The sequence below is a fragment of the Ceratotherium simum genome, chromosome 32 (genome assembly GCF_057802395.1).
Source record: "Ceratotherium simum simum isolate JZ-2026a chromosome 32, ASM5780239v1, whole genome shotgun sequence".
NCBI classification, from domain to species: domain Eukaryota; kingdom Metazoa; phylum Chordata; class Mammalia; order Perissodactyla; family Rhinocerotidae; genus Ceratotherium; species Ceratotherium simum.
In genome coordinates this window covers 8,315,349-8,332,922 of record NC_141931.1, presented here as the reverse complement: position 1 = coordinate 8,332,922, position 17,574 = coordinate 8,315,349, and the positions used below count along the sequence as shown (strand labels likewise).

Below are 17,574 nucleotides of genomic sequence, written 5' to 3'. Positions count from 1 at the left end.
ATCTCTAGATCTAAAGTGAGTCTCTTGTAGACTGCATATAGTTGGATTTTTTTTTAATATATATTCTGCCAGTCTCTGACTTTTGATTGGAGAGTTTAATCTACTTAATTTAATGTAATTATTGATAAAGATTTACTGCTGACATTTTGCTATTTGTTTTCTGTATGTTTTAAAGAGTTTTTGTCCCTCATCCTCCATTATTGCCTTATTTTGTGTTTAGTTGGTTTTTCATAGTGACATGCTTTGATTCTCTTTGCATTTCCTTTTGTAAATATTTTATGGGTATTTTCTTTGTGATCTGTTTCTTTTTGAGTCAATTCTGGTAGCTTTTACTCTTTCCAGGAAGTTAACATTTCATGTGAGTTGTCAAGTTTGTTGGCATAAACTTGTTCATAACATTCCCTCATTATCCTTTTAACCTCTGTACAATCTATAAATGATGTGATCTTTCTCATTCTTTAAAATGGTAATTTTTGTCTTCTCTGTTTCTCCTGATCAGTTTGGCTAGAAGTTTATCAGTTTTATTGATTTTCCTTATAGAACCATCTTTTTGTTTCATTGATTTTTTTGAATTGTTTTAAAGATTTGATTTTATCAATTTCTGATTTGAACTGTATTACTTCCATTCTTCTGCTTGCTTTGGATTTAATTTGTCTGCTTTTTAAATTGTTGGAAGCTGAGGTCATTGATTTGAGATTATTTCTTTTCTAATATGGGCATTTAGTGCTATAAATTTTCCCAGAAGTATTGCTTTAGTGAGATCCCAACAAATTTTAATATGTGTTTTTCTTTTCATTTGAAATACTTTAAAATACTTCCTAATGTCCCTTTGAGCAATTTAATTATAATGTCCCTTTGTATAGTTTTCTTCATGTTTCTGTGCTTGGGGTTCATCAAGCTTTTTTTGATCTATGGGTTTATACTTTTTATTAATTTTGAAAATTTGGGGGCCATTATTTCTTCAGATATATCTTCTGTCCGCCTTTCTTTTCTCTTTTATTTTTTGTCATCTACAGTAGCTTGCATATTAGACTGCTTGAAGTTGTCCCACAGATCACTGGTGCTCTCTTATTTCTTTGACTCTCTTCTCTCTGTTTCCTTTTCAGTAGTTTCTATTGCTTTGTCTTCACATTCGCTAATATTTTCTTCTGCAATATCTAAATCTACTGTTAATTCCATCCTTTGTATTTTTCATCTCAGACATTGTCATTTTCATCTCTGGATGTTTGATATGGGTCTTTCTAATCTCTTTCATGTCTACTTAACTTTTTGAACATGTGGTATGCAGTTATAATTGTGTTTAATGTCCTTGTTTGCTAATTCTAACATCTTTGTTAGGTCTGAGTCAGTTTCTATTGATTTCTTTTTCTCCTTTTCACAAGGCAGATGATTCCATTGATATGTTCTGGTTTCTATTCACAAGTATCTCTTTATCATATTGTTGATATTATCTTTGGGAAGTTTTCATATTTTACTTACTCCTTGTTTTAAAGGTTTTATTAATTATATTACCTAGTTTTAACTAAGACCTTCATAAAATAGGCAAGTGTGCCTAAAAAAAGATTCCTACAAAGAAAATGAATTAAATATTGAATTAAAAATGCAAGCCCAAATGAAGAAAACAGCAAGAAAACAGCAAGAAAACAGCTGAAATGACAGTTCTTCTGTGTGATATTGTGATTTATAATAAGAAATATGTATTTGGTTCTTGACATAGAACTTCTAAGACCCTTGGAATTTCTTTAGTGATAAGAGCAATAAAGATGTCTTTTGTTTTTCATAACAAACCCCTTTCAACCACACCTGAGTTTATGTTAATAAGGTGAATTCTAGAAAGCCCCTGAAGATGGGGGCTGGTTGCCAGGAGAACCAACCATGTGGTTAGAGGATTGGAACTTTCAGCCCCACCACACCTCCCCCACCTCTGGGAAGGGGAGAGGGGCTGGAGATTTTGTTCAGTCACCAAAGGTGAATGATTTAATCAGTCCTGCCTATGTAGTGATGCCTCCATAAAAATCTTAAACCACGGATTCGGAGAGTTCTATGTTGGCAAACATGTGGAGGTGCTAGGAGGATGGTGCACTTGGAGAGGGCATGGAAGCTCTTGCCCTATGCATCTCTTTTATCTGGCTGTTCCTGGGTTGTATCCTTTTATAATAAAACTATCTAGTAAGTAAACTGGTTTCCTGAGTTCTGTGAGCTGCTATCATAAAATTAACCAAATCAAGGAGGGGATCGTGGGAACCTCTGATTTATAGCCAGTTTGTCAGAAGCACAGGTAACAACATGGACGTGTGATTGGTGTCTGAAATGAGGGATGCGGTGGTCTTGTGGAACTGAGCCCTAACCCTGTGGGATCTGACTCAAACTCCAGGTGGATGGTGTCAGAACTGAATCCAATTGTAGGACACCCAGCTGGTATCCCTGGAGAGTCAGAGAATAGCTTGCTGTGGGAAAACCCCTCATGTATCTGGTCACAGAAGTGTTCAGTATTGTACTACAGAAGAGGAGAAACATAGGAGTGTTTTTTCCTAGACATTCTGCTTCTATTATGAGCTCCTAGTCATCCACATGAAGAGGTTGAAAAGATAGTTTAATCCAATCTAGTAAGAAGTTGGCAACATCAGATTTATCAAAACGATTGCCACTGCTGCCACCAATATAGACAAATTTAGCAGTCACTTGCAAAACGGAAGAAGCAGGCTTGGTAAAGAAGCAGTTGGAGCATATGAGAGCTAAAGAGCACAATGTCTGTACATGAGATACACCAGAGGAATGAAGAGAAGATTAATGGGGACTTCAGGGGTCTGGATCCAGATGGAGTGCCTTTTTAGGCTACCTTTGTCTGTTAGGTTTGATGGTAGGCCTCCAGTGGGCAGTGTTTCCTGAGGGTGTTATCTCTAACTTTCAGATTTAATATACTCTCTGAAAAACCTTGAGAATTTAGCTGTAGAGTATGTATGACAGGTTGTCTCTATGTAGTGTATACCATTGGCCTTCATTTAATACCAGCACCAAGTCAGAACCATTTCCCTCATCCGAATTTTCTCAAGTTTTGGGTTTTTTTAAAGCAATATGAATAAAATATAAATAATTTCATCCTTTTATATAGATGGTGTGGCATAATATATCTTGATCTATACACAGTGAATACAGGATTATTTAATATACAGGATTTTTTGTTTGTTTGGCTACAAAGAAACCTTATACTTAGGTTTTCCTCGGACTGTGTAATCAGCACTGTCCTTTAACTAAAGGTTGCCCATCATTCTAGGCATGGCTTTGTCAACTCCTTTATCATCCCAGTGCAAAACACCAAACATTTTTTTTTCAGTCTTTGGCATACAGAAAGACCTGGCATAATGCACATTTTGAAATGCATTTCTATTACCTAATTTGTGTATGTAATGGATCACCAGAAATCATCCAAAAATTACTAATATAGTTTCATGTTGCTGACAGGTGAATTCTGTTTAGTATACGAGGGTGCTGTTCATCTTAGTTGGGCTGTTCTGAATTAATTGTGACAAGCTAATAAGATCTTTTGAAAATTTCTTTCCAAGCTTCTTGAGCTAATGCTCTCCCTCTGGCTAGTGGGGTAGGCTGCACATTATTTTTGAAACTCTTTAAAGACACGTGGGCAATTACTGTTCATTTAAGCCAGATGGCATGTGTCAACTCCTTATATTGGAAAGGGAGAGGGTTTTTTTGGGCTGGTATAGTAAAACCTTATGTGACTTCTTAGGAAGCTCTTCTCTTTACATCAATTATTTAGTACTTATAGAAGATTTTCATAAAACTTTGAGCACCCCTCTTTCACTGATGAAGATTCTTGGAGGGTTGGGCACAGATGTTTTTGTGTGTAAATTCTCATTTTGCAGTTGTGCAGTAGCAAGTGAACATTGATAAGGTTATATAAAAATGATACTATAGGGCTGGCCCGGTGGCAGAGCAGTTAAGTGCGCATGCTCAGCTTCAGCGGCCCGGGGTTTGCAGGTTCTGATCCCGGGCACAGACCTGTGCACTGCTCATCAAGCTATGCTGTGGCGGCATCCCGTGTAGAGTAATAGGAGGTGGGCACGGATGTTAACCCAGGGCCAATCTTCCTCAGCAGTAAAGAGGAGGATTGGCAACAGATGTTAGCTCAGGGCTAATCTTCCTCAAAAAAAACAAATTACTGTATTTTAGGATATAAACAAAAGCAAGAATTCATAAGAAAATAAGTGAGTGGGCCCTTTTACATTTTTACCAATTCTCCAAGCTGTCTACAGTCAAAACTGAGTTAGGGGGTTGGCTGGCTGTGGACAACACTGTTAATAATAGTGTGTAGATGTTTAGGGAGCCCCTGAAAACTATCCTGATCCACAGTCAGCTGTAGGTAGTCTTCTCTATATTAACACCGTGAATTCTAGCTTCTGGCTTTTAATGTGCATAGTCAGTCACCACCTTACCTTGATTTTTATTTTTTCAATAAAATTTTTATTTTTTCAAGAAGCACAGGTAGGTGAGTGTTTGAATTCTACAAGCATTTGGTTTTCATTTATCCTGATTAAGTCCGAAGCTGCTGAACTTTGGTGACACTTTTTCTTTTATCTTCACATTCATAACTCGAAAAATTTGGGGTGTGAATTTGGATATTTGATCAAGTAGTTTTCTGTTTTCTGGTTTTCTTGGTAATTCATCTTAAAAGTACATTTTATTGAGATTCTTATCAAAATTTTCATTTTTTCAAGGTGTTGACTTTAAAGTGAAAACAATTTCAGTGGATGGAAATAAGGCTAAACTTGCAATATGGGTAAGAGTTTTTAAAATGTATTTTGTATAAATGTTAAATTCGTACTTTTTAAAGAAGCAGAACTTGATATGTGTAGTGTTCTAGAGGTGAACAAGCAATTTGTATTAAATAACTTTTGGGAGATACGATGTTGATTAAAGAGTAAACAATAAATAGTTATATCTTATATCTTGCCAATTACCTAATTGGGTAATTAGACAAAGACTTGTTTTACTTAAATTTGAAAAATATATAATCCCTTCAGAATATTTAAAAACAGAACAAAGTATTAAAAAAAGTCATCTTGTCTGCCAGAGAGAATCATTGTTATTGAATGTGTTCCTTTAAAGTTTTAAAAAGACAATCTAGACTGAACTAACTCTCAAGACAGTTGGGGGGGAGAAGATGAATGAAGTGATACTTAGAAAAACTATATATTTTTCGTATTTGTTAGTATAAATATAAAATGTGAGTTTGCCAACTTTGGATTTATTTTTTAATACTGATGCCCAGTCTTTACTTACTGGCTTCTTATTTGCCTATGAACCCAGCCATTCTCATCCACATTGCTCTGCTAACTAGACCTCTTCATGGTAGTGCTGAATAAGGTAGCATTAACTGTCAAAAACATCCAAGATGTCTATACCTGTCTGCTCATCTCTCCCTCTCTCCTATCTACCTACCTACCTACCTACCTATCTATGTCTGTCTATCTAAATATGACTGCTAATATATTAAATATATAAGAATTTATAAAAATATACTATTTTATATATCTAATTCCCACATATACTACGATAAATATATATTTTAATAACATGACAATGATATTAGAATTGGTCAGCAATCATCAAATTGAGATGTACTTCAGCAGTAAGTGCTGTCTGGGCATCAGTTGTGATTGAAACAGGAAATGTTCATGCATTGTATGATCTCATTCATCTTCCTGGCATTCTCTGAATGGTATGCTGTTTCTAACACACATTTTATCTGAAATAACGAGTAACTGTGTAAGTCTATCTAATGTTTTTCTGTTACTTTTTTCTAACATACAGTACTTTACATGATTGGTGGCCTATTTGCCTTCCTTCAAATATATTTTAATATCAATCAGAACAGTAATGTCTAGCAGAAAACAATTTGGGAAATGTTAGACTAGGCCTAGTAAAGTATATTGAACAAAAGAATGCTGACTTCTTTCTGTCCTAAAATGGAGGCCTGATTTTCCAAATGCTTTGCGTTGTTGACTTATCACCTCTTTTCTGCCCTTGCTACTTCTTTGTGAAATATAAGATTAGACTAGGATCTGAGGCTTCATGTTTGCCATGAGATGGTTCTTTCATATAAGAGGTTTTTTGTTTGTTTGTTTTTAGTTTACTCTCTGGTTCCTGCCTAATAAAAAGGCTGGCAGTTATTATTGAAGTGACATCTTTATCATAGACCTGTAAATATATTATAAATAAGAGAGGTCTCTCCCTGACTATAAGGATAATACAGGTTCATTCTAAAAAGGATAATTGAAACAATAAGAAATTAATAGAGAAGAAAGTTCATCTTTAGCCAATGTATGCATTTTAGTGAACATCCTTTAAATTATCTAGGCATGTGCATATGGTTACACGTATATGCATATGCAGTTTTCCAAAAGAAAAGATTACATCTTGTGTTTTCTCACCTGTTTGTCCTCCCCCAAACACACACACACCTATACACTGTATGTTTTTCTGTCAATGAATATTGAGGTACATCAGTTTAAGTAGCCACCTGTATTCCATCTTATAGCTATACCTTACTTTCGTCAACCCTTAGTGAAAGATATTTGCATTGTTATTGGTTTTACACACAGATCAGCAATGCTGTGATGTGCATCCTAATTAATACATATGTGTGTACTTGTCCAGTTACTTTTGGGTGTATACCTAAAAGTAGAATTGTTGGCTCAAAGAATGTGAAAATTTAACATTGTTTCGTACGGAAAAGGTCTTTTGTACTATATATTGCCAATCTTTCTTATTTTTACCTCTCTTAGTAATCATCGTTTACTTATATTTGGCTCTCTTTTGATCAGTGAGGTTTTTTCTTTCACATATTTATGGATTATATTTTAATGAATTTTCTTTTTATATACTTTCCCCATTCTATATTAGCATCCATCTTTTTCATGATTAAAGTCTTTATATAATAAATATACTAACTTTTTGTCATATGCTACATTTTTTCCACTCTGTCATTTGTCTTTAAAATCTTAAGTTGAATATATGTTGATGTTCTTATGTGTGTGTGTATTAGTAACTCTGTCATATGCTGTAGACTTTTTTTTCCAGTTTGTCATTTACCTTTAAACCTTATTTAGGATAAGTGTGTGTGTATGGGGTGTGGGGGCTAGGAGGAGAGATGTTTTTTGCCATACCAGGGTTTTGGTATTTATGTGATCAGATCAATTATTTTCTTCATGCATCTCGGTGTCATGTCACATTTAGGAGGGCTTTCTCACTCAATATTCAAAATATATGAATCCATTGTTTCCTCTGACTTTTCTGTAGTTTTATTTATATAAATAAAATCAGTTCCTCTCCCACTTGGAAGCTCCCTCTAGGATCAGTCAAATAAGATAATCAAGCTGAGTCCTGCCCCCACTGCCTCCTGGAAGTGCTGCATACACATGACCTGCTTGGCACCTGGAAGGGGTTTTCTGTACGTCCTTGTCTCACTTCCTCTCCCCACATTCTAGTATTTAGCTTTTCTAGCTCCTTTCTAGCCATCATACATCTCTGTCTTCAATAATCTCTTTTATCTTTTCCCATCAGAAAATAAAACCACAGGATAAAGAAAACAAGCTCTGCTTCTTTTATCTTACGAAAATGTCGTTACACTTACTGTATATTCCTGTTTTGAAAACAAACACAAGCAAAAATTTAACATCTGGCTATTTATCTAACTTCTATAGTTGTTATAAATCCTGATCCAATACTATGGCACAGAGTTTTTTGCCCAGATTATTATACCTATTTAAACATTTTTATAAGTGAATCAAAAATGTCAAGACTTGAAACATCTGGTCTAATTCAATATTCACGTATAAAGTGTCAAAATCACTTTTTTGCAATATTTTAACATTAAAACATTTTTTGCTATAGTCTTTACTTTTAAAACATTTGGCTTTATGGTTATTTTTACTGGAATTACAGTTCTGATTTTGTGTTTCATCAGGGCAGTTATTGAATTTGATCTCAATGAAGACCAAAGGGAACAAAATTCATATTCAAATGCTTTCTGCTAGTTCTGGAAATTAATTTATTAAAGTGTGGATATTTTCATTATGCAAATAGAGTGACATTTTCCCTCCATTATAACAAAAAGTCTTGGGACTAAAATATTTCATCCTTGCCCTAACCTATGTCATATTACCAAAATTATAATCTGCTTTAGATAGCAAGTCCACTTCAACTATGTAGCTTTTAATTTATATTATTGTTTTTGAAAAGTTGATTAAATATGCAAATAGAATAATCTTAAATACCAGAGGCAGGTTTTATAAGAAACTTTGAGGCAAAGAGAATTTTTGTAAAGAGAGAAATCATTTTTTTCCATCTTATAAATTTATCTGTTTAGAAAGTTTAATTTTAATGTTGTTGTTTTATCACTTCAGCTTGGCAGGGGTAGGGGAGCAGTTTCTGTAGCGGTGAGAATCTAGAAGCAAGGACAGCCTGAATTTATGTAAGCTTATCCTGTGGAAGAGTAGTAGATGTGCAAGTGATTTATGTTGAAAGTAATTTTCCCCTTGAGTTTCTCTTCTGGGCTATAAATTACCTCAGACACTCTCTACCTATTGTTATTGTCTTCAAGCTTTCTCTACTTTGGCCAGACAAAGAAACTAGGTATTGTTGGAGTCCATCACTGCTGGTTTAAAATTCCTCTCCAATCCTACAAACCTCTTAGAGATTATTAACACTTTTTATATCTAAAGGAGCTTCTACTTGTCCCATAGCTAAACTCACATTTACAGCCGTGGGACTGGTAGTTAAGTTGATGTTTGATACGCATCTTTACTTTTCTTCAGGTTACTTAACATTGACAGACTGCAAACTTTTTTCTTAAAAGGCAGGATAGTAAATATTTAGTCCAACCCTAAAGCGGGCCATATGGCTGTATATAAGCAAATAGGCCTGGCTTTGTGCCACTAAAAGTTTATTTAATAAAACTTTACATAATAAAACAGGTGGTGGGCTGAGGCAGCAGTTTACCAGCTGTTGCTTTGCATAATCTTAGGTACCTTGAAGCCACAGTCCAAGGATGGTAGAAAGAAGACAGAGAAGGAACCAGGCCTAGAAGTAGAGACTTGTTAATTAGGTTATTCTCTCTACCCCACCCTCCAACAAAAGTTGAGCTGCTATCTTAAGGCAAAAATTGCCCTAGGCACTGGGGTTAAACTGGTAATATAGCAGATGAGGTCCCTTCCTCATGAAATTTACATTACCCAGCTAGTGTACATCTTATGTTGTTCATCACCCCTGATAGGAGTCAGAAACAACATGTAATAATGAGTGGTTGGTTTTATGCATTTTTCTAAAACAAGATATCTAGGAAACACTTAAAAGAGTCCAACCTAAAAATTCCTTATCTCAGATAAGACACCCCTATAATTTTATTTAAATCAGTGGTTGTTAGTCTTGATTCTATGTTAGAATCACCTGCGAAGATTTTTAAAACTTCTGTCATACCCTAGACCAATTAAATCAGAATCTTTGGGGGTTGAACCTAGTCATTGGTATTTTTAGTTTCCCAGGAAATTTTATTGTTCAGCCAGGGTTGAGAAGCATGGTTTTCAATGAAATGGGTTTCAGGTGTGATAAAAATCTTAAATCCAAAATGATAGAAAACCTTCAGCCAGCCCTGGTGGTCTAGTGGTTAAGATTTGACGTTCTCTTAGCCACGGCCCAGGTTTGTTTGCCAGTCAGGGGTCAGGGAACCACACCACTCATCTGTCGGGTGTCATACTGTGGCAGCTATGTGTTGCTGGGATACTGAAAGCTCTACCACCAGTTTTTCAAATACCAGCAGGGTCACCCATGGTGGACAGGTTTCAGCGGAGCTTCCAGACTAAGACAGACTAGGAAGAAGGACCAGGCCAACCACTTCTGAAAAAATTCCATGGAAATCCTATGAATAGCAGCAGAGCATTGTCTGATACAGCGCCAGAAGGTGAGAGGATGGCGCAGAAAGACCAGGCAGGGTTCTGCTCTGCTGTCCACAGGGTGCTAGGAGTCAGAATCGACTGGATGGCACTAACAACAATAAGAAAACTTTTACGTAGTTGCATTTTTCTAGAGATGTCAGTATTTATTAATTTTATTTTACGTAACACTTGTCAGTAAGAGAACACATATTTAAATTTCAAGTTTTAAATGAACTTATGCATTGATGTTATTTTTAATAATGCTGTTTGACTTTCTACTCCTAAATTAGTCTATTGAAGGTCTATTATTTATTTATGCTTCGTTTTATTTAATAATAATTGATTTTTACTTTTAGGATACTGCTGGGCAAGAGAGGTTCAGAACATTAACTCCCAGCTATTATAGAGGCGCACAGGGTGTTATATTAGGTAAGTTTTTACTTTAATATACTGTTTAAAAAATATTGTTGTTTATTGCTGGAATTTCTGATTTTCCTTGTCTGTGAAGGTCAATACGTTTTTGTTCTGTTTTTCTTTAGGGCTACTTTTATGTAACTTGAAGTTATATTTACTTCATTTAGTGAATATTTAAACTTTTTAAATTTCTTTTCAGCCTTTTGTCTACCAATTAAAAGATAAAGGTCAGAGCAGTTTATTTGGTTTAAAAGCACATGTTGATGAGGACATAATTGAGGATCAACCCACATATAGTTAGTCTGTCATAGAGTATTACCGGAAACTGATCCTCAGCAGATATTAATATTTGCTGCAGTTTATAAAAGATGTGTATTTGTTTCTAATTGGAATCTGTCCTGAAAAATAGCACAAAACTCTTAACACTGTTAATTCATAATCACACAGACTTTAAAAACCAAATGTGATTCTCAGTGTAATTTGTGGAAAAGGTCTTGTTCTTAATATTCCTGAGAAACTTTAAAATGAATACTGATCAATTGTAGGGAGAATTCTTTTTTCATATCATGACTTGTGAGGCTTTGGTTTCATTTCTCTTGATTTGACAGTGACTCTTATTTTGGTTTAGCATCTCTTAAGTTTAGAAAACACTTTTAAATTAATAAGCTCTTTATTTACTATGATGCAGAATGATGTAAGATGAAAGTGGTAACAGGAAGATAATCAGGATCTCATCCACTAACTTTACATATGTTTTCAAAGCTGCAAATTCTGATCCTTGTAAGAAACAAATTAACAGAGTCATAAATGTTTAAATTCATGTAAAATTTTTATGTATTTCCCACAGATTTGGATCTAAACACATTTTGGTTTTTGGACAAACCTTTTATTGTTATGAATGGGGGCAGCTGTTGTTTTACTTAAATTAATTTTCAGTTATCACACAGGATATAATTTTATTTCTCACAGTATGTGTTAATAAAATTGAAGTGTGTATGTATGTAAATGTGTGTGTTTTTTTTAATATACTTGTTTCTTCCATCTGGATCAGTAGACACTGATGGTTAAGCATTGAAGGCTTAAAAAAACAGACTTGTCTGTGTAGTAACATTAGCTCCTAGTTACATATCAGAAACATAATGTCATTGCTGCTTATTTTTAATGCTTATTTAATAAATTACTCTCTCTTTATTTCAGTTTATGATGTCACAAGAAGAGACACCTTTGTTAAACTGGATAATTGGTTAAATGAATTGGAAACATACTGCACGAGAAATGACATAGTGAACATGCTAGTTGGAAATAAAATTGATAAGGTAAGAAGTCAGACTCTTGGTATTTTGGCTGTATATTTTGATCATTTTTCTTAATCTTTGCATTTATCTTTTAGGAAAATCGTGAGGTCGATAGAAATGAAGGCCTGAAATTTGCACGCAAGCATTCCATGTTATTTATAGGTAGGTGTGTGAATATTTATTCTTTTATTTTTTAATGAGGAACTTTAAAATGGAGTTTCTGCTGAATTTTTCTTTTTATGAACCATAAAATATGTGTTTAGTTTATGGTTGTCTCATGCTATAAAATCTAATTATAGAACCAGGTTCTTTATTTTCCCTTCTGTGGAAAAAAAAAAAAAGGATAACGTTATGTGAAGTCATATGGAACACAGTCAGATCATTCCTCTCAGGATATAACGGCATTCAGTAAAGCCAGGAACCCATGCTAAAATTGTACCTTGCTGGTCCATGTGCCATCAGCAGTGCACTACCTGGGAGCTTGTTAGAAATGCTTCATCTCAGGCCCTAACCCAGATTTTCTGAATTAGAATCTGCAATTTTACAAGATCTTCGTGTGATTCGTGGGCACATTAATATTTGAGAAGCACGGTAGAGCAGGGGTTGGCAGACTACACTCGCCCCACCGTTTGTATTGGAATACAGCCTTGCCCCGTCATCTCCATATTGTCTGTGGCTGCTTTTGTGCTTCGTGGCAGAGTTCAGTAGTTACAAAAGAAACCGTATGGCATTTAAAGCCTAAAATATTTACTATCTGGCCCTTTACAGGAAAAATTTGCTGACCCCTCATCTAGAAAAGTGAACTGACTATGTCAGAATCTTGTGGGGAGCTTTTTAAAAGTACAGATCCCTGGGCCTTATCACAGGTCTGAAACGGAGCCTAGAAGGCAGTTTATGAAAAGCACCCTATTTGTGTCTGATGTGAAGCCAGTTTTAGGCATTACTGATTTAGCTGTTGTACTGTTAGAAGCTTTTAGGAATCGGGAAATGGATCATATATAGATAGAAGCAGGGTGGTGTAAGTGGAAGGGTTAGGGAATTCTAGAAAGGAATTGAGTGCGATCTCTGCTGCTTATTTGCTGAGTGTCCTTCATTTCTGTACGTTAGTTCAATAAATATTTATTGTACACTGAGGATATAACAGTGAACAAAATGGTCAAACTCCTGCCCTAGTATGGGAAACAGCCTTAAATAAGTAAGTAGCGCTATGAAGGAAATAAAATGTTGTAAGGGGAGAGAGAACGACTGGGGTGGAAGATGATTAGCAAAAGTTCTTCGAGGCAGTGCTATTCGAGCACAAATCCATCATATGAAGATCTTGAAGGAAAGCATGTCAGGCTGAGCGAATAGCAAATATTTCCTGAGGTAGGAACCAGTTTAGTGTATTTAAGAAACAGGATGAAGGCTTGTTGGCTGGAGCATGGAGTGTGTTGAGGGGAAGGGTGGTGATGATGGCAGATTAGATTTAACAAGGCCATATTGGACCTTATAGGATATGATAAAGAAATGGATTTTATTCTAAGTGTGGTGGAAAGCAAGGGAGTAGTGCTGTGATCTGATATTCTTTAAAAAAAAAAAAAAAAAAAGACTCATTTGTGTAGAAAATGGACCATGAGAAGCAGAAGCAGGAGTGGCCCAGGTGAAGGATGCTGCTGGCTGTGACTACCACAGGAGTAGTGGGTGGTGGAAAGTTGGCAGATCCACCAACTCTGACGGTAAAGCTGACAGGCTATGCTGATAGATTGGGTGTAGAGGATAAGGAGAGAGAGCAGTCAAGGATAACTCCAGGTTTTTGGCATGAGCAACTAGGTGGATTGTGCTGCCATTAACTAGGATGTGGAAGACTGAGATAAGAACAGGTTTGGGTGGGGGAATAAGGAATCAAGAATACTGCTTAGGCATAAGAATGAACCGTCTTTCAGATAACCACATTCTGGCCACTCGCATTTAAAGTCATAGATTGGCACAATCACTACGGGAAAAACTGGATAGAAAAGGGCTGAAGGTTGAACCCCGGGGTACTCCAACGATTAGAGTCAACAGAAAGAGGAGGTGCCTGCACATAAGGCTGTGAATGACATGCCAGTGAGAGGAGGAATATCAGGAGTGTTCAGTGTCCTGGAAGTCAGGTGAACAAAGTATTTAAAGAAGAAAATGATCAGCTGTATCAAATGCTGCAAGATGTCAGATAAGATGAGGACGTTAGATTTGAAAAGATAGAGGGTGGTGGTGGTCTTGAGAAGAATGTTTCAGTGGAGTGGTGGGAACAAAAGCTTAAGTAGAGTAGTTTGAAGAAAGAATGCAAGCGAAGACAGTGGAAACAGCTTGCAGAGATAACTCTTTACAACAATTTTGCTTTGAAAGAGAATAGAGAAACTGGGTGGCTGCTAGAAGGATGTGTGGGCTGGAGGGCAAGTTGATTGGTTGGTTGGTTGGTTAATAAGATGGACAATAATTTTGGCAGGCTTTTAAACTGATGGGTATGATCCAGTAGGGAGGGCGCGTACGTGATCCTTCAGTGGATGAGAAGGGGTGGGATCCCAGGAACTAGAAAAGGAAATGGCCTGAGATAGCAGCAGGGACAGTTCATCCGTTGTGACAGGAGTAAAGGCAGAGCCTAAGGATACATATGCAGGTATGTTGGTAAAGCTGTTAGTGGGATGGTTGGTGGTTCTTGCCTGATTGTTTCTCTTTTTCTCAGCATCAAGCTAGAGGAGTTTTAAAAGGAAGGAATAAAATAGACTGTGAGAAAGGTAATCACCAGGGAAAAGTAACAATTGAGGAGCAATGCTAAATGTCCACATGCATTTCATAAGCATGAATTTAAAATGAGACTAGTGTCCATGGTTGTATATCATTTATCCATCCACCTGTAGCTGCTTGGTTGTAGGCACAGAACAACCAGATTAATTGTTTAGCTTGGAGCCTAAATTTCCTTATTCTAAAATGGAAATAATATCTGCTTCAGCGGCTGGTTTTAAGAATTCCCGGAAAAAAAAGGAAAGAACTTTGGCATAGTATTTAAGTAAGGCTTTACAATTCACAATTCTATCATAAAACCTTGGGCTTATATATGAATATTCTTATGGATAGAGTTTAAGTAGCTCAACTTTGACAGTTGGTGCAAATTTACTAATACTAAATCTGTGGGGAGAAATTGCTAATTTGGGTCTTTATATATTGTAGGCTGGTCTTTATGCCATAATAGTTTCCCAGAAAAATTTAAGAATATCGCCAGAAAAGAATATACTATGACATTTTTCCTTGAATTTCAGAGGCAAGTGCAAAAACATGTGATGGTGTGCAGTGTGCCTTTGAGGAACTTGTTGAAAAGATCATTCAGACGCCTGGACTGTGGGAAAGTGAGAACCAGAATAAAGGAGTCAAACTGTCACAGAGGGAAGAAGTCAATGGAGGAGGAGCCTGTGGTGGTTATTGTTCTGTGTTATAAACTCTGGGAAGCTCCATCTCTTGCATATTTGATCAGATAGTGACATCTTTCTGTATATAAACTCTTTAACTGCTATTTTAGGGACCTTGCAGTTTGCACATATTTGTTTTGTATCATGGCAGTAAATATTTGCAAGAAATCCCACTCACCGGCTTTCCCAGGTAAAATGTTATGGTAAGCATGCACGGTTTGCAGTCTACAGTTTTTTATGTAACATAAAATAGGTGTACCTTTATAAGTACATTTGATTTTATGATTTACATTTATCATGTGATTTAAAAAAAATCCACTTACCTAGTATATGTTGATACAAAGTCTACTTTTGGTCTCCTTTTTGCTTAAATACTCCTATCAATTACTGAGTTATTGGGTATGTAGAACTCCTAGAACCACTGGGAGATATACAGGTATCATCAAACCTGGCAACTTTCCTCTCAGGAATAACAAAGAGCATGATTCCACAGCTTTTCTAGGATGTTTGCTGACAGATTCTCCTTTAGTAACTAAGCAAAATTCTCTTTACAGGATATAGTCCAGGCCAACTTTAATTAAATCTCTGTTCTGATGATGCTTCTAAAATAGCATTGATATGTTAAAGAAGAAGTTTGGTCTTACTTTTTAATTTACTTCAATGAGTAGCTCACTGCTTAACTGGAGTTTTAATTCTGTGATACGTGCATTGGATTCATGACCCTGTGTGCAGCATTTTTACTTGTGTGGTGTTTGACAGAATGGCAATAAGGTTTTCCCCCATTTTGGTTTCGGAAGGACACAAATAGTATTTCTGTAACTCACGTAGTACTTACCACTTTTAAAACCAACACCTCTTTACATAAATGTTGGTGGTGTTTGTCTGGGTACCTCAGTTGTAGCTTGTGTAATGTTTACGAATATCTGTATCTTATGACTTCCATAAATGGCTAGTTGATATTCAGAAACGTATGTCTGTGTTTTGAGGGTTGGGGAAAAAAGAACACTAAATGACAATTTGAGAAAGGCATATTGCTTCCAGATTTTGATATGTGTGGGACAATACTGTTGCGATGAAAATCTGGATAATTTACTGTAACAAGTAGCTAGTAGTTTATCAAAACCAACTTGTACAGACTAATAAATCTTTTCACAGTATTCAGTTTTCTAACCTCTTGGTTATTGTACATTGTATTTTTTTTTTCAGTCCTATGTTACTTAATTCACATTGATCTCTGCTGTGTTAAGCCCCCAAGTGAGTAATTTGTCCTTTCAGGCAGGTCGCTATAATACCTCTCGGTACAATTCTGATGTTAATTTCTGGGCAGTTTGTTCTCTGTATACAATTTCAAATGGTAAACGTTTTTGTGGGTCACCTTTGCAATATGCTTGATAATGTATTTACTTCAAGTTGGATCTTTCTGAAATGTACATCTTCAAATAAGAAAACCTTCTATTCTACTTGGTTCACATTTGTTAGACTACATTACATGTAATTGAAGGCTTTATACATTCTGTATGCTTTTACTAAATATTAAACATTTACTACTTTAATGTTGGAGAAAGGTAGCTAACACATGTACCTACGATTTGTTTGTGTTACATTAAAACGGTAGATTTGTATATTTATGTAGTGTCTGTATTGACAAGATGTTTCTGTTTATTGCTTTTTGCTTCTTGAGCTATATAATAATCTTTCTGTGCATTGGATTGTTGTCTTGGTCAGAATTTGGATACATGTTAGTCACTTAATTTTTAAAAACTGATTTTGTTTGATAGATTTATATTGTACCCTTTTATAGCTTTTGAATAAATATAGCCTGCTTTCCCTAGATGTATTTGTGCAGGAAGTATTGTACATCTCTCTATTACTCTCATCAGCTGAGGAACATCTGAGTATAGTGTTACTCAAATTCTATTATATTATATAGCTTTCACTTTACTATTTTGTTGCAGGCTTATTGTTTCATAGTCGAGGTTTTCTAAGTGAAATAATTGTAATATCTAAAATTAACTTAACTGAGAATTTTGTTAATTTCTTTTTTTTCCAAATCATTTGAAGTAGTTTTAAAGTGCCTTTTGCAGATGGTGCAAATTAGAACAATTAGAATATAGTGTTTTGAGTTCTAGGAATACTGACATAGACCTGAACAAACAAATAACTATTCAGTTTAGAGTAATAACATTTATTGAAAGCTTCCTGGTGCCAGGTGCTGTTCTAAGTGCTGGATTATCTCATCAAACCTCCCAGCAACCTTAAGAAATTGGTTAGTACTCCTATTCTGCCCAGTTTAAAGATGAGACTCATGAAACACAGGTATGTTGGTAACTTCCCAAAGATCACGTAGCTAATCCGTGATGGAGCTGCATTCAGTCAAGGCATTTTCACTCCTGAGTCCATGCTCTTAACCACTGCTCCCATTGCTACGGCTAGTTACTGGCTTTTGGTTTTAACACAGCAGGGTTAAGAGAGTTCCCCTGTTTCTTGATTGTT

The 17,574-nt window shown here is 35.7% G+C and overlaps 1 protein-coding gene across 2 annotated transcripts in view; it reads left to right on the top strand.

Annotated features, from left to right (window-relative positions):
- RAB18 (RAB18, member RAS oncogene family) overlaps positions 1-16,914 on the top strand; it is a 36,233-nt gene extending 19,319 nt beyond the window's left edge. The window contains exons 3-7 of one of the 2 annotated variants that reach the window (XM_004425264.3): positions 4,734-4,795; positions 10,307-10,379; positions 11,562-11,680; positions 11,755-11,821; positions 14,935-16,914. In XM_004425264.3, the coding sequence (XP_004425321.1) occupies positions 4,734-4,795; positions 10,307-10,379; positions 11,562-11,680; positions 11,755-11,821; positions 14,935-15,110 (497 nt within the window). In that variant the 3' untranslated portion in view covers positions 15,111-16,914. The remainder of the gene's footprint in view (positions 1-4,733; positions 4,796-10,306; positions 10,380-11,561; positions 11,681-11,754; positions 11,822-14,934) is intronic. The other variant, XM_004425265.3, reaches the window with a different exon arrangement.
- The last annotated feature ends 660 nt before the right edge of the window (positions 16,915-17,574 follow it).